The following is a 25,246-nucleotide window of genomic DNA, read 5'->3' on the forward strand; positions in this document are numbered from 1 at the left end:
GTGCCAGCCCAGCCCAGCCCCGGGGGCGGGGAGTGGCGGCGAGGAGAGCAGTGCGCGCGCGCGCGCGAGGCCGGGGCGGGAAGAACGCGGGGAGTTGCCGACTCCTGAGAGAGCCGCTCGGTTGCTCTCGGCGAGGGAGAGAGGAGAGGCGGCTCCTCCTGCCGAAGCGAGGAGTCGCGTCCGGGAAGCCCCGCTTGTCCCTCGCTCCCGCCAGCAAGATGGGGAAGAAGTGGAGGAGTCCCAGCGAGGCGGAGAAAGGCTCCTCCGACAAGGAAGAACTTGGCAGGCGGAGGAGCAGGAGCGCCAGTCGCGGGAGGTTTGCGGAGTCCTGGAAGAGGCTGAGCTCCAGGCAAGGCTCCACCAAACGCGCGGGACTCGCTTCGCAGCAGCCGCCGGTAAGCGCCTGCTCTCGGCTTCCCTCCGCCGGCCCGCTTTGGCGCCTTTTGCGGCGCGTGAACTTCTCGCTGAGCAGCGTTTCTAGGCGCGGGCCTCTGGCGAGGAGACGTCAGGCGGTGACCGCGAGGGCGACGCTCCCCGCCGGGAATGCGCTCCTGGAGCCGGAATTGGTTTGGGGAGGGGAGCGGGGGGGGGCGGCTGGGTGATCGCCGGCAGGATCAAAGCGCTCGGGGTGTGTTCGTGTAAGAATGGGCACGAAAACGCCCGGCTGCGCGCTCCCTTGGGGCGGAGGGTGGGGGGATCCGCACAGCGTTTTCCCTCCTGGGAGAGGCACCGAGGTTGCAGGGACCCCTGGGAACTGGGTTCCACGACGCACCCCAGCTTCTGTCGACTGCGCGACTCGACAGCCAGCTCGCTAGTTTTGAAACGGTAGCGGGAGAGTGTGCCTCGAGAGCAGAACTGTCTCTGTTGCGCAGCCTGCTTCCACTACAAGAGTCGTGCCAGGTTGGGAAACAATTGGCCAACTAATTCTAATCCAGACCCCGCCATCGTCTCAGGAGTCATGGAGCTAATATTTCCTCCCTTGACCTATTTTAAATGGCAAATGCATTTGCCTTTATTGGCTTCTAGTAGTGTATTGGCGAAATGCCAGCCTCTGCAACACATTTTCCCCAAGTGTAAACTTCCCCTCTGCCCGTTGTTTCATTGCTTGCAATACAGGCGTTAATGAGTGTTGCAAGTATTGCTGACACATAAAAGTAAAAAAAAAAATAAACCAAAAAAGTAAGTAGACGTAACTACTTACAAGATGAGAAGTTCACACTAACTGAAAAAGAAAGGTTGCCTTGTGAATGTGCCCAAACTGACTGCAGTAAAGAGCAGTGAAATCCACCTGTTGCTTATGCCTGACAAAACACTGATATACTTGTTTAACCCACTCACTAAGATGAGGGGTTCTTTCCTTTTTGTTTTGCTATGTGAAGGCAAGCTTCTCGTGACTGTTGAATTAATGGCAACATTTGTATGGATAGTAAGAGTAGTATGCTAAAATTGCTTTAACTGTGCATCCTGATAACCACATTCTCAACTGCAGTGCGTTCCTCTCAGTCTTGATAAATGGTGTTTACTCATTCTGTCTGTGACTTATTATCTGTTTTTTGGGTGTGTGTGTGTTCATTTTAAACACATGCATGGGATACAGAGATGCATTGATGTTTGCCTCTCTAACATAGTACTTGTGTATGGAAAACATTGATTTATTAGGAATATGCAGAATGTATTTAGGTCACTAATCCATGGATGTGTTACTTACAATGGCTCACCTGTGAAGATGGGTAACCTTTTGGATTTTTAGTCACTCTGGGAACTACACCTGAAACTTGAGGTTGGAGGGTGACAGTGGATTAGTAGCTCTACAAAGTTTTCTCATTCTAATTAGGGGTGTTTTTAATAGTGAAATATCTGATTCTCTTTTTTAAAGGCTTCTCCAGTTCTATAAACAATCTGTTCTGATTTATATTAATATGTGTATTTGATTTTGAAGGCACTGATGTTATTGAGCTGCAAGGAAAACATCAACAGGTTGCAGCAGGAGAGCAATGAGAAGATAGAAAGGCAAAGCGGGGGGGAACTTGAAGTAGAGTGGGTGCCATGACAACCAAAATCTGGAGAAGCAAGTTGGTTCTGACACAAACCAATGATACTGAATTGTGTTGTTTTTGTGTGTGTATTTACCCTTAATTCTAGGTGTCACATATGAACAAGTATTTGAAATCTAATTTGACTGTGTACCTGAATATCACAGAAAATTCAATACAGTCTGTAGCATCTAACAGTGATAGCTATACATCACCATATAAACACTGCAATATTTTATGAACAAATATTCTGAATTACATGCCTGAAAACAGCCACAGTCTGCTGAAGCAGAAAACTACTTAGTGGGTAATAGGTATGTAGAAATAAACGTCTTCTACCCATACATCTAAGTAGGAAAAAGAGGAAAAAATAGAAATATAGAAAAAAGTTGAGACACAAAAAGATGCAAGAGTCATAAAGGTATGTAAAGCAAACTAAAGTGCTTTTTTTCAATCACAATCAGTTTTCAGCTTTTTAAAAAAGTAGTTTATGGAGTAGAATATATATTGGCAAGTGTTATCAAAGCATTAGGGTAGTATGAAATATGTAAGGGGTTACTACATCTGTATCATAAAGTATAGTTTATCCTCCCTTTCCATATATTAAGACAGTTCTGTCTGCTCAATAGCGTTTGTATTTATCATTTTAAAGCATTCTTTCATGTTCCTTGTGCTATTTCATCAGCATTTTGTCCCTGAAAAAATTCCCCAAACCAAAAACGCGTTGTTTATGTAGATTCTTTTGATTTTAGAAGAATAATCTTGTAGGCTCAATTCAAAACCCAGTTAATTTATTGTCTGCTTAAATTGGAATGTAACAATGTTTGGTTAGATCATTTGTTATAATGTCCCAGGGCTTAAAAAAATCTAGGTGCTTGGCTGTCCAGCATCTTAAAAGGAGTAATATGCCCAAGAACTTTCTTTGTGTGTGTTTTTAACTTGAGGGGTTTGACTGTGGTTATGCCACAGATGTGGCATACAGTTTCTAATCCAGGCTATGTAATTTTTGGGGAAAATATGAGAACCAAAACTTTTTTAAAATTTAAAATAGCACATTTCTAGTGTTCCTGATTACGGAGAGAATACTGAAACAGAGGCGGTTGAGGCATCAAATAGTCAGTGAATGGAATATAAAATGGCATAGATCCCTTCATGGTGTATGTTTTCCTCTAGTTTGGATAAGATTTGCCCCAGCTAGATGAAAAACTGGTGATACAAAGTTGAACATGGTAGGGGAATTAAGATTGGGGATGGGGAAATGGCATAGAGGGGAAAGGGTTAGTCCCTCCCCCATGTGCCTGACTTTAAAGGAAGATTAAAGGGACAGAAGATCCTATTATAGATCTCCATCTTATCTAGTTTGTCCCTCAACTATTCTTTTTTGTTTCTGCTTCACTGCTGTTTCTATTTCTGATTATTATGGCACAGTGCCAATATCCATTGTGCCTTGTAAACTTCCCTTTTATCAAGCAACTGCAAGCATTCTAGAATGCTTCCATCTAGTTGGTATATGGCTTTCCGCTCTCTGTCAAATTCTCCCTGTGTAATTCAGTGCCTCTTTTGCAATTGCTACCAGTTCACCAATAGCAGTAAATTAATTTGACTTTTTTCCTCTCCCTTAATCTACAAAGGTTGAGTCTGAAATCCTAAACACATTTATTGGGGAGTAAGCTCACTGACCTCTGGAGTGTTTAATCCATAATAACTCCACAATATCAGTGGGACTTCTTTCAAACAAACCACACTTAGGATCAATATTTTTGTTTTACTTGGTCTTGCCTAACCTCTAGTTGAAGAACTAGGGCACAGTCAATCTGAATATAAGCTACAATCATTTTGGTGGCTTTCATCCTAAGTACTACAAGTATTCCACTCATGGAATAGGGCTTTCCAGCGGCCTCTTCCCTACTGCAGCCTCAGTATTTTGCCCCCACCCGCACCCCATAGTCCATCCCTGAACATTACGTTAGATTGCGTACACACCTTCCCTTGTACAAGCTTCCACGAAGACACCTTTGGATCGATGCCAAATCTCCTCCAATAAAATAATGGGGTTTCAAAGTTCTTAACTTTGGTTGGAAATCAAAGGCGTGAGCCAAATTTAGTCAGTCCTTTGAAAACATGACAGTTATTCATAATGCAGCCATCCCTTAGGCATAGAATTTCAGAAGTACTATAGTGCTATCCCATTTCTTTTTATGTTAAGAGTTTTGGGGTCAAAATAGCTTAGAAGATGTACATTTTATTGCTATCATACAAAGCACATGTATTGCATATGTAGTATCCTGGATTCATCTCTCTTCACCCCCAAGTAAGAATCTGTGAAATATGTGTCCTTGAGGCCTTGGAGAACCATTGCAGCTCAGAAGAGACAATACTGGGTGAGATCAATTGTCTGACTCGCTATAAGGCATCTCCTTTATATAGAGAGAATCGGTTGAAAAGAGCATGGATCATGCTATATATGGTGAATCACACACGCTTGGGTCACATTTGGAGATGGAAGAGAGTGTACTAATGTTTTTCTAAATTGGAATGCATTTCTTTACTTTCTAGACTGTTGGTTTTAATCAAAGTATAGCGATGTCCCTACACTTTGGTTTTGAGTAAGGACAGTTTAATGAGATGTATAAGAAAGTTATGTGTTAACTAATTCATAATTTAACACATATAAACATCTTTACTAATGAGATTTTGCTTTCTTGATGTATTGAGTATATTAAAATATAAGTATAAAATATTAAGATTTTGTTGGGTGAAGAAGGATGATTGTAGTATATCAGCAGTGTCTGGGGTAGGAGCATTGGTCACTGGAAGCAGAGCATATGCTTTGCATGTAGAAGGCTTCAGGTTCAGTCTCTGGCATCTCCAGCTAAATGGATCAGGAGGCAGGTCATGTGAAATACTTAGATTAGTGTGAATCCATTCTGGGTTTCAGTCAGAACCAGCCAGAACTCTAAAGGGGCTATCCAAGCTGCTGAACCCTATCCCCAAAATAGATTCAGCACCTAGGACAGCCCTACTGAAATCAGAGCCACCGGCCTCCACTGCTTTAGACCCTGGAAAGCCACTGTCCATCAGAATAAAGGCAGGCAATACTGGGCTAAAGGGGCAAATGGGAAGCGGCAAGACTGTGTTGCTATGATGTGTGGCTGGCGCATCTGCCAGCTGTCATGCAGCCACCAGCCCTTTATGTCATTCTAACATCACTTAGTGGAGGGGGCTGTATGGTCCTGTATTGGCCACACTTACAGTCTCTTCAGTTCGACCTGACCAGCTCAGTCTCTTATTTTATTTTATTTTATTTATTTATTTATTTATTTATTTCTATACCGCCCAATAGCCGAAGCTCTCTGGGCGGTTCACAAAAACTCTAATGCCCCCAACTCCTGGCCAGTACTGTTGGCTTGTTTTGCTAAGGTGTGTATGGTTAATCCCTTATGTGGTGTTGTGTGGCACAACTAGCAGAGAGCAGTTGCAACACACTATTATTATTCCTTGTGGCTTGTACTTTAGTTCAGGGAGTTAGAGCAGCATGGGGGAAAAGGGAGATCTGGGATTAAGAGGGAGGGAAAGAGTGAGATTTGGGATTAGAATCATAGGGAGGGATGGGATATGGGGTTTGGAGGAAAGATGTGAAAAGTGTGGGGTTGACAGCCTTCTCTCAATGTCCAGAAAGCTGGACTAATTTTGAGACTCAGGAAGGGGGTTTCTCCCTGCCCTCTTTGCAGAACATGGACTCCAGAAAGGAAGGCTGGCTTCTCCTAATTCCAAATGAAGACCCTTGCCAAAAGACAAGTTGCATATGTATTGGAGCCTTTCCTGTAAAACTGATGTAGTGTCATGCTTAAGGATGTTGGGCCAGGGTGAAACAAAGATTGACTATTAATAAGCATGATGCACTTCTGTCTCTGGGAAGGCAGAAAAGCAGGTTGGGGATCTGCGTGAAACAAAGGTCAAACATAGATTTTTAGGCTATATGAAGTTTATATGTATATGCACAATTTAACCCCCAGCATGCCAGGAAATTTAACAACAACATGGGCTTCTCTGCTCTACTCTCTCCATCCATACCTGCAGAAATAGGGGTATAACAAAATCAGGCTACTTTGCAGGATTGACGTAACCCATACTCTTTCAGCAACAAAGCCACCCCGTAAGATATGAATGTAATAATGGTGGAGCATTTGCAGGGTAGTTTTTAAAAATGTGTTCTCTTTTTCCATACAGATCAATGGAGCAAATGCACTCCCTTTGACTTGTATAGAAGGAGGGGAAAAGGCATGGTCGCCTCATTCAAAAATCCTTGGTAGCTGCACTGGAGAATCCTAAACTAGATCATGGGTGGCAAATATGCAGCCCAGGTGTCGCGCCACAAAATCCCAGTGTGTGTATCTGGAATGCAATGACAGGGCCGTATGGGCCTGGCTGTGGAAGTTGGGCCTGCATTTTTGCCTGATTCTCCAGTGCTGTTCTGCTGCTGCAGCTCAGTAGTTTAGAGGCAAAAGCACCTCAAGGCATGTGTGGCTGCCTGTGCACTCAGGACAGAACCCTGGGGCAGAAATCCAACTCTCCCCCCCCATTGCAAAACAAGCAGCCCTCCCTCCCCCCTGGTAAGATTATTAATTCCAGAGTCTAAAGGTATACCACCAAAAGGTGTACTAGAGACCCATACTTAGCCTTGACTTCTGGCATGCTCAACAAAGGTTGACTACCACTGAACCAGATTGTTCTGTTCCATCCCTGGAATGCCAATTTTAATTCTCTTACCTAACGTGTATATTTTAAATACCACGCCATGAGGGATTTTGTCTCCATTTCAAACAACAAATTGGCAACTTTAGTTCAAACTGACTACATTTCTTGGACGGAGCAGTTTATGCTACCTCTGAGTATTGAAAACCAATCATTGTGACTTGGATTGAAAAAGAATCCATGGAGAAATTAAGAGAAATTCAGGTTTTGGTCTAGACTCTGGACTCCAGAGAAATGAGTAACAATAATATGAAAGAACTCATCTGAGGGTGGAAATCTAAACTTATTAAATGTTCCTTTAGACTAGACTACAACAATAACAGGTGCTGGACGTTTCATATACACTAATGGGAAAAGAATTTTTTGCTAGGCCTTGGCCATAAAAAAAGGCAAACAGCTGCCTACAATCCTAGCGAACTCTCTCATCTCCATTGTATGGCACTGCAGATGTACTTCCATGATTTGTACCCCTTGCAATACTGCAGAGGAGCAGGTGTTAAAGCTTACTGCTAAACTTGTGACAGTAGTACATTGGTTACACATGGTTTCTGAATAACTTCTTTTTCCTAGAGCCTATGAAAGGCCTATTCTTTCACAAGTTTAATTTAATCAAAAGGCTATGAGTCTATTTTCTCATAATCTGTGATGTAATTCAGGTAATGGATGAATTTTTTAAAGAGCATTGTTAAATAAACTAGAAAATAAAACTAGCAGCGAATGAAAGTGATTTAAATGGTTTAGTACTTGTAACACAATGGAAAGAATATTAGATAATAGCTTAAAATGATAATGTGCTATTTTATTGTACATGCTTACCTCTTATTACCTCCACAGTGACAATCACTTGGTATTTATTGTGGATGTTTTTCCTTGGAGGTTTAAATACACAGTGGTAGCCTGAGCAATTATAGGACTTGGTGTAGAGGCTTCAAATCACCTGTGGGACAAATAGTAACTTCTGAGTGGGAAGTATTATTTACATGTTCCTATATATATCTTTTTTGGGCAATAGTGGCTTGGCCAACGTATAGTTTGTTACAAAGACATTTAATTACATAAACCATATAAATACTACTGCAGGTGGATAACTATCTGAACCCAAACGGTTTTTGGTCAGCAGGATTGCATCTTGGTGGTGACCTTGCAATATCATACCCACAAGAATGATGTCATGTGGGGAGGAGGAGCTTATCAGTATAGAGTGCTGAGAACAAGTTTTAATATGTCTGTCACTATGGACTAGCCCCATGGTTCCCAGCCTTTTGTTTTATTTTGTTTTTGTGATTATAAATTGGCTATCAACCATTGGCTTTCTGACCCTCAGGCTTTATGATAAAATGTAAATATGTATATAAATAAGCAGACATCAATAATTTTATTCATTTTATTATTTCTTTGCTATTTTTGCTTCTAAACTTATTTAAAATGAAAAGAAATCTGACTCAGGCTCAAAAAATGTTATTCAATGTCTTGAAACACACAAGTGTCACACTGAAACACTGCCTATCTCATTAAATCATTTAAAAATTAATATTGAAATGAAACAATGGGCAATATCCAACAACAACATTGCTCTAATGCAAATTACATTAAGAAGGTGTAATTACTAGCATAAGGGATCTCTAACGCAACCAATAGCATTAGTTTGCATAGTAGGATTCTCTGGAAAACGCATTGTGCAAGCCAACACTATTGACATTGCATTAGATGTACCTTATGTTACTGTAACATAATTTGTGTTAGTACAGTGTCATTGTTGGATTCTACCCAATGCTTAAAAATTACTGAGATTTGATTTAATCCAAACATCTGTATCAACAAATAATTCTGATGAGACAAATTTCGTTTTCATACATTAGAAATCTTTGAAATTCTGCATTTTTTCCAGTCAGCTCAAGTTATCTGCAGCTGAATATGGATGGAGAGGGCATAATGCAGATTATGCTGCAGATCAAGACTATTTCTTGCTCTTCTTGTCTTGTTTACAACTATACTAGAAAATCCTGCCTCACAAAGATAAGTAGTTGGAAAAAGAAGCAGAGCTTTCTGTGACTGGATTCACATGTCACAGTAAGCCGCAGTGGGTTGTGAGCCTTGTTAGTGATCAGGTTCAGATGTTCACTGGGAGAAGAAGCCACCATGGCTTCTTTTCCCCACCCCTGCGCATGCAGCTTGCACACTTGCCATTTACCTAATTACTCATGACTCAACGCAGTAATGGGTTGTCGTGTTCTCTGAATCTGGTGAGGTGTCCCGCATGGGTGGATTCTAAACCACCCTACAACCCATGGCTTGTGGAGTGGTTTAGAAGGTACCCCCACCATGCACCTTGCCAGGTTCGGACAACGCAACAACCCATTCTCCATCGCGGGTAATTTGGCAAATGGCAGGTGTGCGAGTGGCATGTGCAGGGGTAGATCATCTGAACACTTCCAGTGTCAACGTGGCTTGCTGTGATGTCTGGTGATTCAGCATGGTTATTTTTCCTGATCAAGCCACCCTGAAAAACCATGGCTTGTAGCAGGGTTGTTGAAAGTAGTTTGTTCTCAGGGTGGCTTGTCATGATGTCCGAACCTAACAGCGTGGTTTGTCCCAAGCAGTTACAGAGCCACTTGGCAAGAGCAGCAAAAAAGCCGTGCCGCTTTTTGTGATCTCGTCAGTGCTGCCAGATCAGCCTCTCTCACCAGTGACGGCCTTTCCACTGATGGCCAAACGGCACTTTGGAAGGACAGTCACTTGAAAATTATTGGTACTTCGGGAGTACACAAATGGTGTTAATATTTTTTTAAGTACTGCACCAATAGTAATTACACCCGCCCCCCCCAGTGGGGCCCCATTCACTTCATCCCATGCAGCCACCTTCTAAGGGCTTTTAAAAAACAAACTGTCAGGGAGATTTGCTCAAATGCACTGAAGTGCAGTAACTACTGCAGTAACTGCTCCAGAAAGGAGCTGTGAAAAGAGGGGAGCCAATAACTCCCAATGGATGCATCTATCTTTTTTAGCCTCTGTGTGCGTTTTGGGAGTGAACTCAGGAAAACAAGTGGCTGGGAGGGGAAGGTTAAAGCCTCCCCTCCCTGTGTGCACAATGGTTCTGCATGCTTACAAGTAAGTAAGAAAGAGAGGGTAAACTGCACACTACGGATTTAACAAATCATGTAGTTTAGCCCTTACTAGCCAAGTTGGTCTTATAATACAGGTGTGTTATAAGACTCTAATATGATTCAACTTTTAATCTTAATCTGTTTTGCATCAAAGATCCAGGTAGATAATAGTAATAGTAATTAAAAGAGAGGACAATAAATGTCATAGCTTCCTTTTTCTTTTTTGGGGGGTGGGGGGGAATATTTTACCAGTACAGCAAATGGACATTTGACTGCTTTTAAATAAAAATATTTTGTATATGTAACTTTGACTCATTTGGATTTTTTTTGTGTGCATCATTATCTATTAAATAATTACTTCAGAGAAACATTCTGTCTATTCTATAGTGGGCTCTCCCACACTGGAGGCATTCAAGACGAGGCTGGACATCCATCTGTCAGGGATGCTTTGACTTAGATTCCTGCGTTGAGCAGGGGGTTGGACTCGATGGCCTTGTGAGCCCCTTCCAACCCTACTATTCTATGATTCATACAGCTTCATGTATTTTTTTTTTTTTACCCCCAAACTAATGCATCCATTTCATGACTATTTTTGATTGGTATAGTATTAAGAACACAGAGAAATAAATACTGCCAAGGTATCTGTATCTTCTAGATATGCAGCTAGGACAAAAGTTCATCCGCACTGATATTTGCTTATTTTCGGATTGGAGTAATTTAGCAGGACTTATCAGAAAAAACACAAACATGCTACTGGTTCTCCTGCTGCCCCATAAACATTTTTCCTTGGCTCTAGTCACACTGGAACAGTCTTGTGTTAAAGTAGGATGAGAGCAGGTGTGCCTGCTTTCATAAAATGACATAATTTTTTTGATTTCCCAGAGTGGCAACCATTATATACCGCAGAGTGTGATTAAGTGATTGCTTCATTAGTATTGCTATGATAGCTTATTAATACTATCCTTGTAGCTACTAGGTTTGTTCACCTCATTTCTGTGGACTACTAGTAAATGTGTGTACTCCCTTCTAGTTGTCCGCTTATGTGCTCTGCTCCTGAGTGGCTCTGTTGTATGAAATAACGTTAGTTTAAAGGTTCCAAAGATTAAGTAACAGCAATACTGCAGGACTGTTTGCATATAGTTAAACACTGGCAAAATTAAAGTGGCTATACTTTGTGATAGATTAGTTTGAACAGATGAGTTTGAAATGTAAATTTCTTTGACATCAATAGTATATACGTGCTATGTTTACATAAGAAAAATATTTCAGAAAAATGAATCCTGACCGACCAACCCCACGCCCCCCCCCCGTACACTATACTCAGGCATTATTTTACCATATGTTTCTAATTTTATGTTGCTGAAGAAGACTAACAAGCTGAAATGTGTCTGGTAACTGAGTTTTTTTGGTTGTTTTGTTTAAGCATGTCAGCAATGGGTTTATGCTGACAGTTCTGTCTGTAGGTGCATGCAAACTGATCTGTACTTCGTTATGTTGGCACTAGTAGAGCTGGGGCAAGAATAATAATCCCAAACTGTTTTCATTTCATTGATATACTATAATTTTACAGTTAAGGTGTGGCGCAGAGTGGTAGGCGGCAGTATTGCAACCGAAACTCTCCCCACGACCTGAGTTCGATCCCAGCGGAAGCCGGGTCTCAGGTAGCTGGCTCAGGTTGACTCAGCCCTCCATCCTTCTGAGGTCAGTAAAATGAGTACCCAGCTTGCTGGGGGAAAGGTAGTCACGACTGGGGAAGGCAATGGCAAAACACCCTGCTATAGTCTGCCATGAAAACGCCAGCATAAGCAGGCGTCCTTCTAGGGGTCACTAATGACCCGGTGTTTGCACAGGAGGAAACTTTCCCCTTTCCTTTCCTTTCCTTTCCTTTCCTTTCCTTTCCTTTCCTTTCCAATGGTATCATTCTGCTGACGGAAGCAGTTATGACATCCTCACCCTCAAAATCCACTCTGTAGGGCTGGGAAACCTTCTGGAGGAGATTTTCAGGATGGCGTAGTGTGGGAGGAGGCTGCCGAACGACACATGGGATGTATCACCCAGGCATTTCCGCCCTCCCCGCCTCATAATGCCCCATTTTGGCCGCTCCGTGCTCCTCTTGTGAGCTGGAGCATGGGGCTTTTCTGCGCTGCCTGCGAGGCAGCGCAGAGGGGAGAAAGTCGGTTCTCTGGGAACCAACCTTAGGGCGTGGGCTCCGAGGTCAGTTCCCGGAAAACAAGATATCCTATTGCCATCTAGCCACTGACTAGCAGCCATAGGATTGCTCCCTTAAGTGTTAAAAACCCATTCTGTTTCCTCAGGCATTCCACAAATGATCTGATTGTTCTATCCCTTCCATTTCCCAAGTGCTTTAGTTGTGTATCGTCTATCATCTTGGACTGTAACACTCTTACCAATGTAAAATGAATACATCGAGAAATGGGGAAGATTACAAAATCTGGCAAATTAAATGTTTAAATTTATTTATTTGTTTATTTATTTATTTATTTGGCGTATTAGCCACCCATCTGGCTAGTTACCCTGCCACTCTGGGCAGTGTTCAATAAAATAACAAGACAAAATAAAACAAATTTACATAATCAACTGAACAAAACAACATTGCTCTAAAAAACCCTAACCCACCCCAAATGCCTGCCTGAACAGCCAGGTTTTCAAAGCTGGGTGGAAGCTCATTGAAGAGGGGGCATGGCAGAGGTCACTAAGGGAATTCCACGGAGTGGGGGCCACCACAGAAAAGGCCCTCTCCCTAGTCCTCACCAGTCTAGCTGTTCTGGCTGATGAGATAGACAGAAAGCCTTCCATGGCCGATCTCGTTGAGCAGCGTCCCTTCTGTTGTTGGAGGCTCTCCTTAAGGTAGACTGGGCCAAAACCATATAGGGTTTTAAAGGTCAATGCCAACACCTTGAATTGGGCCTGGAAAACAACCGGTAACCAGTGCAACTCCTGGAGTGATGTTGTCTCACCAATGGCTGTCTTTAATCAGATGGGCTGCCATGTTCTGCACCAGCTGTACCTTCAAGGGTAACCCCACATAGAACGCCTTACAGTAGTCTAGGCGAGAGGAGACCAGGGCATGAACTACTGATGGGAGCAGATGGTTAGGGAGGTAGGGCAGGGGCTAGACACCTTATGGCTATCCCGTCTTCTGGTTCTTCCCCCAACCTGATGGTTCCTGGTGGCTTTACCAGCTTGCCCTCAGGTCTGGTGGTGCTGTTGCTGAATGCCAGGTCGGTCCAAAATAAAATCTCCCTCATCCATGATTTCATTGTGGATATAGGGCTGACCTGGTATGTATTACTGAGACCTGGGTGTGGGAACAGGGAGGGGTTACTCTCTCCCAGCTGTGCCCTCCTGGGTACTCAGTGCAGCACCAACACCGACTCGAGGGTCAGGGAGGGGGGTTTGCCATGCTCTATAGGAATTCAATCCCCCTCTCTTGGCTTCCTGCTCATTCAAGTGTAGATCTTGAGTGCTTGTACCTTGTGTTGGGTACCAGGGACAGATTAGGGATTCTGTTGGTGAACTGCCCATCCCGCTGCCCATCAGACTCCCTGCCTGAGCTGATGGAGGTGGTCTCAGACTTGGTGTTGAGGACCCCTAGGATGATGGTCCTGGGGGATCTCAACTTCCATGCTGAGGCCGCTGTATCCGGGGCGGCTCAGGACTTCATAGCTGCCATGGCAACCATGGGGCTGTCCCAACATGTCATTGGCACAACGCATATAAAAGGACACACGCTTGATCTGGTTTTCTCGACTAGGCAGGAGGATGGTGATCTGAAAGTGGAAGAATTAACATCTGTCCCTTTGCCATGGTCAGATCACTTCCTGCTGAGGTTTAGACTCTTGGCAGCCTTCCCCCTCTGCAAGAATAGGGGACCTATTAAAACGGTCCATCCCCAGAGGTTAATGGATTCTGATGGATTCCAGAGGGCTCTGGGGGATTTTCCTGCTGGTATGGCTGGTGCTCCTGTCAAAGCCCAGGTCACTCTGTGGAATGCAGAGATGACTCGAGTGGTTGACACAATCGCACCCAAGTGCCCTCTCCCTCAGAGCAGAACCTGGCCAGGTCCTTGCTATACACCTGAGCTGAGGGCAATGAAGCAAGAGGGGAGATGGCTAGAACACAGGTGGAGGAAAACTCATGCGGAGTCTGACTGAACTCAGGTAAGAGCTCATTATCGAACCTACTCTGGTGGTGAGGGTGGCAAAGAGATAGTTCTTTTCCATCAGCATTGCATCTTCTCAGTGTCATCCAGCAGAGCTTTTCTGAGTGGTTTGTGGCCTGTTACATTCTGGGCCAGGGAGAGAGACTGTGGAACCCTCGGTTGCACGCTGTGACGAGTTTGCAAGGCACTTTTAAGATAAAGTCACTCAGAGTCATCATGAATTGGACACCACGATTAATGTAGTTCCATTGGTAGAGGCGTTCAGAGCACCATTCAGAGCACCGTGATCAAGTGGCTCAACTGACGACTGCTGTACAGAGTCTGCAAGCTGTGGTTCAACCCCCACCACCTCTGATTCCCCCCCGCCGCAAGTGCCCGGGGGCTCTGCCAGAGAAGTTTTCTGGTGAGAAAGGACTTTTTCAGATTTTCCGGGCCCAGTCGGAGCTGTACATGCGCCTACGACCTGAGGATTTCCTGACAGAAAAGGTTCGTGTGGGCTTCATCATTAATCTCCTTTCAGGCATGGCAGCTAAATAGGCTTCGGGACTTCTTCTCGCTAATGACCCCCTGCTCGGGGACTATCAAGGTTTCATGACAGCCATGGCTAGATTTTTCGGTGACCCCCTGCGCACGCAGACGGCTTCTAGGGAGATTCGCCGCCTAGGGATGTATGAAACCCACTTACCTTTTCGCGGAATCTTTTGTGGTGGGGGGGATGGAGGGGAGGCGATCCGGTCCTCCCCCCCCCCCCGGAATCCTCGATGGCTGGCTCCACTCCGTGGCCAGACCGCGGAGCAGCCAGCCAGGGCCGTCCACAGCCGGATTTCTGGCCGCGGATGGGCTGCTGCGGCCGCCATTTGCATCCAGCCAGGCAGCTGTGATAGGCTACATAAGAATTTACATAGCCTATCACGGCTAACCCCCCCCCCAAAACCCAGCATACGCAAATGGCGGCGCTACAGCGGCCGCCATTTGCGTTACCTATTTTTCGCCGATTTATCTTATGTAAATATTTACGTAAGATAAAATGGCAAAAAAAAAGGGGGAATGCAAATAGCGTATTGGGCGCTATTTGCGTTCCTTCATTTTTCGCCATTCTAGCCTATGTAAATATTTATGTAGGCTAAAACGGTGAATAAAAGAGGAACGCAAATAGCGGCCACTACGCTATTTGTGTTCCCCTTTTTTTCCCCGCTGTTATAGTCTATGTAAATATTTATGTAGACTAAAATGGAGAAAAATAAGGAACGCAAATGGCGGCTGCTGTAGCCACCACCATTTGCATAAGCCTTTTTTTTTACCCAGACAGGATAGGCTATGTAAGTCTTTACATAGCCTATCATGTCTCGGTAAAAAAAAAGACACCAGACTGCAAATGGCGGCTTTGGCAGCCGGTTGAAAGACCAGCCAAAGCCACCGTTGGAGCCGCCACCACCCGGAACATCCGCCCCAGGTAAGTCTCATCCCGGGGGGGGGGGGATCCACGGGGGGGATCAGTGGGGGGGTGGCAGGCCGTTCTACCATGGATTTCGGGGGGCTGCATTCGGCCTCACTGAAATCCATGGCGGAATTCTCTGCCATCCCTATTGCCGCCTCAGGCAGGGCAAGGACTCATTTTCCAGCTACGCGACAACTTTTTGCTTGCTGATGCAGGATTCACAGTGGAATGATGCCGCACTGGTGGCTCAGTTTTTGGATGGTTTGAATGACGAGATCTTGGATGAGTTGGCACGCACGCCTAGCCCACCTACTTTGGAGGACCTCATCCAGACCTGCCTCCAGATAGTCGGCTGGAGGGGCGCCGGCAGGGCGCCGGGGGCCAAGATTTCCCTCCTCCCATTCCCCCATGTTTCCTGCCCCCCCCCGCCCCTGCGGTGGGGGCGGAGGAGACCCCGATGCAGCTGGGAGCTACCTGAGCCCCGCTGCCGCTGGAGGAACTAGAGCGGCGGCGCGCAGCCTCCCCCTCCTCTCCTTCCTCCTCCTCCTCGTCCACAGGCCTGACTAGGCTGCCTCCCAAGCCTGTTGGGGGTCTCCAGTGAGGGGGTTGGGTCCTCACCAGGTGGGTCCTTTCCACAACCCCCCCACCCTCCCATCTGCTATTGCATGTTCACCTCCGCTCCTCCCAGTGAGGTGGGGTGGAGGCCCTAGCTTTAGTGGACTCTGGGGCTACGACCAGTTTCGTGGATGAAACCTTTGCCCTCTTCCACAAGATTCCTACCCTGCCTCTTCCTGCCCCCTTGGCGGTGGAGACCATCGATGGGCGTCCTCTTTCTTCGGGCGTGGTGACCCGGATTACAGCTCTGCTCACTCTGTGCGCCCAGTCCCACGTTGAGCAGATTCAGTTTCACTTGGCCAAGGTTCCCCAATACCCAATCGTGCTAGGTGTTTCCTGGCTCTCTAAGCATAATCCTCAGATTTCTTGGGGGCTTCAGCAAGTGGAGTTTGCGTCTCCCTACTGCCGGGAACAATGCCTCTCGACTGAGGCGCCAGTCCCAGCCCAGGACTTAACCCTTTTCTCCCCCTCCTCGTCTGCTTCTGGCAGTTCTTCAGCTACCGTGATCCTCCCAGAGAAGTTTGCGGCTTTTCAGGATGTTTTCGACAAAAAGGAGGCCGACTAGCTCCCCCCCCACCGCCCTTTTGACTGTGCCATTAACCTCATTCCTGGGTCGACCATCCCCACTGGCTGGCTGTATTCGATGTCAGAGCCGGAACTTCGAGCTCTGCTGGAGTTTTTGGACACAAACCTCAGACGTGGCTTCATTCGCCCCTCCTCCCCTGCCTGCGCCCCTACCATGCTTTTGCGCAAGAAATTAGGCGAACTCTGCCGAGTGCACGATTTCAGAGCTTTGAATTCAGTCTCGATCCCCGACAAGTACCCCCTCCCCCTCATACCGGAGATGCTGGAGCGCCTGGGGCGAGCCAAGATTTTCACGAAGTTGGACCTGCATGGCGCCTAAAATCTGAATCGCATCCGGGAGGGGGATGAGTGGAAGACCTGTTTCGGCACCCGGTACGGAGCGTATGAATACCTAGTGATGCCATTTGGGCTCACCTGCGCCCCCCCCCCATGTTTTCGCATTTTATGAATGCCATCTTCCGGGACTATTTGGACACTTTCCTCATTGTATATCTCGATGATTTACTTATATTTTCTGAGGACCCCCACGCCCATCAGCACCATGTCTCCGCTGTCCTCCAGCGCCTCCGTGAGCACCATCTATGTGCCAAGCTGGAGAAATGTGCATTTGACCTAACCTCTTTGGACTATCTTGGCTACATTATCTCACCTGATGGTATCAGGATGAATCCTGCAAAGGTCCAGGCCGTCCTCTACTGGCAGGCTCCATCCACCAAGAAGGACTTGCAACATTTTCTGGGGTTTGCTAATTTTTACAGAAAGTTCCTGCCCAGCTTTGCTCAGCTGACATCTCCTCTCACGGAGAGGAGATGTCTCCTCTCCTTAAGGGCAGGAAATCTCCTTTTCGTTGGACGGCATCTGCCCAACAGGCTTTCGAGGAACTTAAGAAGCTTTTTAGTTCTGAGCCGATTCTGTTACATCCCAACCCAAGGAAGCCTTTTGCAGTGCAAACTGATGCCTCTGACTTTGCGGTGGGGGTGGTGCTTTTTCAGCCAGATTGGGTGGGCAGTGGGTTGCAACCCTGCGCCTACCACTCCAGGAAGCTGAACATGTCTGAGAGGAATTATACCATTTGGGAGAAAGAACTGTTGGCCATCAAGTCCGCTTTGGAGACCTGGCGTCATCTTCTGGAGGGGGCACAGCACCCAGTTGAAGTTAGAACCGACCATCGCAACCTGGAACATCTTCAGACAGCCCGTGCCTTAAACTAGAGGCAGATTAGGTGGTCGCTTTATTTTCCTGGTTCCACCTTAAGATTTGCCATGTGAAGGCCTCTGACAACCTACAAGCAGATGCTCTTTCTCATAAGCCGGACCTCCAGCCAGGGGGTGAGGGAAACCCCCCCCCCCTGATTCTTCCTCCCCAGAACCTGGCGGCGGCTGCAGTACCTCACTCTTGGGAGGAACTTATTCACTTTGAACAGGCTCAGGATGCTTTTGTCCTCACAAAAGTGGAGGAATTGGGGCTAGCCTCTGGCCTCCCCCACTCCACCCCCTTCTCTCTGTGAGGTGGCCTGCTTTACCATTCTGGCCAGGTCTATGTGCCTTCTAGACCCCTCCATGAGAAGGTCCTCCATCAGTGCCATGACTCTCCCACCGCTGGGCATTTTGGCTTCATCAAGACCCTGCACGGAGTGACGTGGGATTTTTGGTGGCTTTGTGTGTGTCGGGACGTCAAGACCTATGTTGCCTCCTGCCCAACCTGCCAGCGGGCGAAGGTCCCCTCAGGCAAGCCCACAGGCTTGCTTCACCCCCGCCTACCCCCTCAGGACCTTGGAAACTGCTCTCCCTTGACTTCATCACTGACTTGCCTCACTAACACGGTAAGACCACTATTCTGGTGGTGGTGGATTTGTTTTCTAAGATGGCCCATTTCATCTCCTGCTCTGGGTTGCCCACAGCCAGGGAGACGGCGGAGCTTTTTTTGGCACATGTTTTCCGGCTCCACAGATGGCCCGAAAGTCTCATTTCGGATAGGGGGGCCCAATTCACTGTCCATTTCTGAAGGGAGCTACTTGGGCTTCTCCATGTGATGCTCTGTCTTTCCTCCGCCCACCATCCACAGACGGACTGTCAGACCGAGTGCACCAATGCGACTGGAGCAATACTTGCGCTGTTAAGTCAATTACCAGCAAGATGACTGGTTTTCCTTGCTGCCTCTCGCAGAATTTGCTTGTAACAATGCCTGCCATGCTTCCACCTGCCAAACTCCATTTTTTGCCAATTTTGGTTACCACCCCAAGGCTTTCCCATCCACCTTAGCTCCCTCTTCGGTGCCAGCAGCCCATGACTTTTTAGAGGAGTTGAGAGCGGTACACCACCTCTTATGGGACTCCCTCGAGCAAGCCAAGACAACCTACAAGGCCTCTGCAGACCGGCAGCACCAGCCGGGTCCGTCTCTACAACTGGGGGACTGGGTTTGGTTGTCCACCCACTACCTCCCCTCTCACTCGCCCGCAGGGCAGCTCACGCCTCGCCGCATGGGGCCTTTCCAGATTACGACCCAGATTAACCCTGTTGCTTTTCGCCTGGCTTTCCCCCCCTCCATGAAGATCCATCCTGTTTTTCACTGGTCCTTGCTGTCCCCCATGGTTTCTGGTGACCCTCATTGCTCAGCCGGCTTCCCCCCCCACCGCCAGTGCTGGTGGAGGGGGAGGAGGAGTTTGAGGTCGCAGAGATTCTGGACTCCCGCCTTTCTCGTGGCCGCCTGCAATATCTGGTGGACTGGAAGGGGTACGGGCCAGATGAGCGATCCTGGGAACCTGCGGAAAATGTGCATGCTCCGTTGGTGCTGAGGTGCTTCCACCAGCTGTACCCCCACAAACCTGGGGCCCCAGGGGAGGAGCACAAGGGGGCATCTCATGGGAGCAGGGATGACATCAGGGTGGAAACTGAGCCAATAGAGCCCCAGAGCAGTTCTGATTCTGAGGAGGAACAGCAATCCGTGGGAGAGGAGCTCGCTCATCAGTCACAAGCACAGCAGCTGGCAGAGATTCCGCCTGCCAGCATTCCTGGGATAGATAGTGACCCTGGCAGTGAGAGAGCGCTGGAGGGGGGCTTGCTGGATGCTCGGTGCAGACACAGGGAGCGACGACAGATGGAGGGCATGGAAAGGAGGCGTAGCGCTCGTTTGGTGCGCAAACAACGGTCGCGTCCCAAGGACCCAAGGGAAAGAGGCGGATCCCTCCTTAGCCCATAAGTTCAGGGTCTTCCCGTGATTCTCCTTCAAACGGGGACCAACTGCCTTACCTGGAGCTTAGGCTACTCAGCTATCTTTCCCCAGTGCTGTTCCTTGCTTTGGGGCTAGCGACTAGTATTCTGAAAGAGTCATAAAGTAATAAAGGAATAAAGTCTTGGAAATAATTCCTCGTCGTCTGTGTCCTGAGTTGGCTATTGGTGGGGATTGCAAGAGGCAGCTAGGGTGCTCCTGACAGGGAGTGGTGCTGGCCTCTTTAAAAGAGGCAGTAATCAGACCACTCCTGAAAAAGCGTAACCTGGACCCGGAGGACATTAACAATTATAGGCCAGTGGCCAACACCCCCTTCCTGGGCAAGGTGCTTGAGTGGGTGGTTGCAGGACAGCTCCAGGCACTCTTGAATGAAACGGATCATCTAGATCCATTTGAATCGGGCTTCAGGCCTGGTTGTGAAACGGAAACCGCCTTGGTCGCCCTGTGGGATGACCTCTGCCAGGAGAGGGACAGGGGGAGGGCGACCCTGTTGATTCTCCTGGACCTCTCAGTGGCTTTCGATACCATCGACCATGGTATCCTTCTAGATAGGTTGTCTGGGTTGGGAGTTGGAGGCACTGCAGTGGTTCTGCTCCTACTTGGATGGCTGATTCCAGAAGGTGGTGCTGGGGGATTATTGCTCTGTGCCATGGCAATTATGCCATGGGGTTCCACAGGGCTCTATTTTATCCCCGATGCTATTTAACATCCTCAGCGGCCATTCTCCATGAGTCCCTGCCAAAGGAAGTGAGGCGGGTGGCTACCAGGAGGAGGGCTTTTTCTGCCGTGGCACCACAGCTGTGGAATTAGCTCCCTGGTGAGGTTCGCCTGGCACCTACATTGTATTCTTTCTGGTGCCAGGTGAAGACCTTTTTATTTTCCCAGGCGTTTTAGCAGTTTATCTTCCTAGACTTTGAGCTTTGCGGTTTTAAATCTGTGTTTTAAATCCCTGTATTGCTGCTAGGTTTTATTCTGGTTTTATACTGGTTGTGTTGTTATACTGTGTTTTTAATGTTTTATATATTTTATATTGTTTTATTGTGTGCTCTTTGGTTTTAACTTTTGTGAACTGCCCAGAGAGCTTTGGCTATTGGGCAGTATAGAAATGAAATGAATGAATGAATGAATGAATAAATAGGGCGCAGCTGCCATATTAGATGGAATTGGTATAGCACTGCCCGGCTCACAGCTGACACCTGAGCCTCCATGGACAGTGGGGAGTCTAAAATGACCCCCAGACTGTTGACTTGGTCCTTAAGGGGCAGCAGCACCCCATTGAACACCAGGTCAGTGTCCCCCAACCTCCCCTTGTCTCCCACCAAAAGTACTTCAGTTTTGTCGTGGTGCAGTTTCAGCTTAGTCCTTTCCATCCAGTCACTCACCGACCCCAGACACTTGGACAGGGTTTCTACAGCCAACCTTGGGGAGGATTTAAATGAGAGGTAGAGTTGCGTGTCATTCGCATATTGGTGACACTGCACCCCAGACCTCCTGATGATAGCCCCCAGCAGCTTCACATGGATGTTAAATAACACTGGGGAGAGAATAGAACCCTGTGGCACCCGGCAAGTGAGCAGCCAAGGGTCTGAAGTCTCCTTCCCCAGAGCTACCCTCTGGTACCTGCCAGGAAGGAACGGAACCACCATAATACGGTGTCCCCTAAGCCCAATCCCTCCAGGCAGTCCAGGAGGATACCATGGTTGAAGGTATCAAAAGCCACTGATCGAGGAGAACAAGTAAGGAGCATTTGCCCCTATCCAGAGCCCTCTTCATATCGTCCACCAAGGTGACCAAGGCCATTTCTGTCCCATGCCCAGGCTTGAAGCCCGATTGATCCAGATAATCGGCTTCTTCCAAGTGTGCCTGCAACTGCAACACCACCACTCACTCAATCACCTTCCCCCAAAATGGCATATTTGAGACCAGGTGAAAGTTGTTCAGAACTTGGGGATCCAAGGAGGGCTTCTTTAACAGTGGCCTTATCACTGCCTCTTTGCAGGCTGATGGCATCACTCCCTCCTCAAGGGAGGCAAATATGATCATGAAGATACACAACTAAAGCACTTGGGAAGTGGAAGGGATAGAGCAATCAACTGTAAGCTAGCAGGCCAAAAAAGATGCTAAGGACCAGATAAGTCTCTCTTTCTCTCAAAAGGTCTGTTGGAGAATCACATGTAGAAGGTGATGCTTATCACATACAAAAGGCAAACCCAAGTACATCTAGGGTGGTAACCACACAGTACCATAATAACCTTTGCAGATGAACTCCAGTGAATGACACACTCATCAGATATGTGAATAGCAGCACCAGGTGCATTTGACTATCAAGCACTTCAGTTGTACCCCATACAACTTTTACCTAAGTAGCTATTTTAAAGCACCTAAAATCCCACTAGTAACAATTCCATTAGTAATACCATAATCAACATGTGTGACCATTCCAGTGGATAATCACCTCTTCTGTAAGGCCTCAGATGGGTTAGATGCCTACAAGTCTAAGATGGGTTAGATGCCTCCTTTTTGTAAATGTAGTAACATTTCCTAATATTGATAATGCAGCAGAAGCAAACCACATTCATGCTGTAAGCAGTGGGTCTCTGCTGTCCTCATTTGCTGGTCCCATTTTACCAAACCTGTCATCAAACATTTTATATATAAAACCAGCCTTCCCCAATATGGTGCCCTCCACATGTATTGGATTACAACCCTCATCATTCCAAGGCAGTAGAGCCGTGTTGTGCCAAAGGATGTAGAAAATTTTGTCTATGGAAATATGAGTTGCCACCAAGTTAGCCATCTTGCAAAATCACAGTAAATCATAATAAATAAAACTGGTTAGTGCTTAGGGTGCCAAGAAGATTGGATTTTGCTGTGACAGATTAACATGGCTTGTTCTGTGGAGATTTCACAGAAAATTGTCAGTCTTTAAACATCTTGGGGGAAAATTGATCATATTGGCATAATCTGAGTTTTTCCCTACCTATTCCTACCTCGGTCTCATACAGGAGTCAGAATGCTAAATGTATGCCTTCGCAATGTTTGTAAAGGCCAGCATGGGAATACACTAGCATGGCAAACAAATCAGAGGACTCACAAAGCATTCAACAAAAAGCTTCCCCCTCCCCCAAATAACATACAGAATACAGAACTTTGTTTTCCTATGTGAGAACCTCTGACACAAGTATTCTTGGATCTTTTGGTCGTCATTGGAATCCAAAATTGCAACAGTTTTTATATCTAGAAATGGTTTGAAATCTCAATGTGAAATTCCGGGATTGATTCCATTTTGAAATTATAGAAATGTACAAAACTTTACCTTGAATTTATGTGCTTCCCTTTTAATGAAGAAGGCAAAGACTTCAGTATTACCTTTGATGTCTGTGCTTCCCTTTCAGTCAGAAAGGCAGAGAGTTCAACAATATGCTCAATATTATCAGTGTTCATTAGCTAAACACACAAGTTCTTTTTGTTAATGTATATAGTTTCATACTGTGGTTTGTTTTATTTTCAAGAATTCAGTTATTTTATGATGTTAAACTTTTATTGTTAATTGCATAGAAGACATCGTTAATGGGAAGTACATAAATTGTATAAACATATAAATAGGTTATTGGGACTTACTGGGCCTTCCATCCTTTTTCAACCCATCCCAACTGGGTAGTTTCTCCAAAAGCACAGTAGTAATGAAATGCTTTGAAAACTAGGCCCTGTCCCCACATAATTTTTGTCATTTATTGATTTATTATTTATTATATTTAGTTATTTAAGCTGCTGCTATACCACCTGACATCCCAGGATTTCCAAGAATTTTATATAAAAACACATACAATATAAAAACAAGTATAAAACAATAAATACCTTTAAAACATTACAACAAAAGCAGTAAAACACAGCAGTGTCACAGCAGTCAGGGAACGCCTGAGTGAACAGACACGTTTTCACGAAGTGTTTGAAATTTGCCACAGTTTCCGCTTCTCAAACCACGCATGGAAGAGTTATCCTCTCCTCCAAATAATATAAACCTTTAACTATATGGGTAGTATTCAGTGTTGGATTTGCATTTCTGCTTGGGCAGGGCGGACCACCCAATTTTCAGCAATTCACCATACCTAGCGCAGCCCTCTGTACATATCCCATGCTAGTCCCCAACCCATGGGAGCAGCTTTTCAGAATCGGGGGGTACGAGGAGCTACAGTGAGTAGCTGGTGTTCTGCAAAGGAACAGGTGACCTGCCCTGGACGAGCAGAAGTTCTTTCCGCTAGTGCAAAACCATGACTCTCCCTTACATAGGGAGAGAACATTTAGTAATATTCTACAAGCGTTCTGGTTGGGATTCCCCTCTTCTACTGTTTCAGTGTTTGTATTGATTTTGTGTTTCGCACCAATGACATGTCACCTTTCAGTAAATATATAAGGGCAGTTTGTAGATTTTTGTTTTAAATAAAAACATTGAAACCTATTTCTTCTTGAAAGGCATGGGTTTTGACTCCCGTCTGTTGGCAAGTGGGCTGCTGCTCTAACTTGCATTGTTTTACACAGGCATCTGTTTGACAGTTTACCACTAGGACTACTTCTATAAAAGCATTGGCAGCAGGATATATACAGTGATCTACCCTTGCTTATTATAGAATTGGCCTATCATCAAAGTTCAAAAGGGAGCAGAAAATATTAGTTTACTTAGGGTGGAATCCTGTGCATGTTTAAACAGAAAAAAAGTCCTACAATTCCCTGTATTCCCCATCCAGCCATGCAGCCCTTAGTGTTAAAATTGTTTTGTGCCCTGAGAACTAGGAACTTGTATTGTCAAAAAACAATATTTATTTATTGATTACATTTTATACCACTCCATAGATGAAGCTCTCTGCGCAGTTTACAACTATTAAAAACCATTAAAAATACAGTATACAGAGTTTTAAAACCATTTACATAAAAACATACAGACAACACACACAGAGAGACAAAATATATCTTAAAACATGTAATATACTTTTAAATGATCAACCATAAAACAAATTCAGGACCTGATTAAAACTCATCATATGCTGCCAAATGCCTGAGAAACGAGAAAGGTCTTAAGCCAGCACCAAAAGATAATAATCTTTTATTATAATAATCTCTCCCACATTGGAGGCCTTCAAGACGAGGCTGGACAGCCATTTGTCAGGGATGCTCTGACTTGGATTCCTGCATTGAGCAGGGGGTTGGACTCGATGGCCTTGTAGGCCCCTTCCAACCCTACTATTCTATGATCCTATGATTAATGCTGGTGCTGGGCAGGCCTCCTCTGGGAAATAATTCCATAATT

General features: G+C 46.0%; 1 protein-coding gene across 2 annotated transcripts in view; it reads left to right on the top strand.

Annotated features, from left to right (window-relative positions):
* The first annotated feature begins 218 nt into the window (after positions 1 to 218).
* Positions 219 to 25,246, top strand: part of TRPM3 (transient receptor potential cation channel subfamily M member 3) — a 502,221-nt gene continuing 477,193 nt past the window's right edge. For both annotated transcript variants that reach the window (XM_084832121.1, XM_084832122.1), the window contains exon 1: positions 219 to 395. In XM_084832121.1, the coding sequence (XP_084688247.1) occupies positions 219 to 395 (177 nt within the window). The remainder of the gene's footprint in view (positions 396 to 25,246) is intronic.

The sequence above is a fragment of the Heloderma suspectum genome, chromosome 2 (assembly GCF_057233095.1).
Source record: "Heloderma suspectum isolate Gila_16-S chromosome 2, 16-S_ref, whole genome shotgun sequence".
Lineage (NCBI taxonomy): Eukaryota > Metazoa > Chordata > Lepidosauria > Squamata > Helodermatidae > Heloderma > Heloderma suspectum.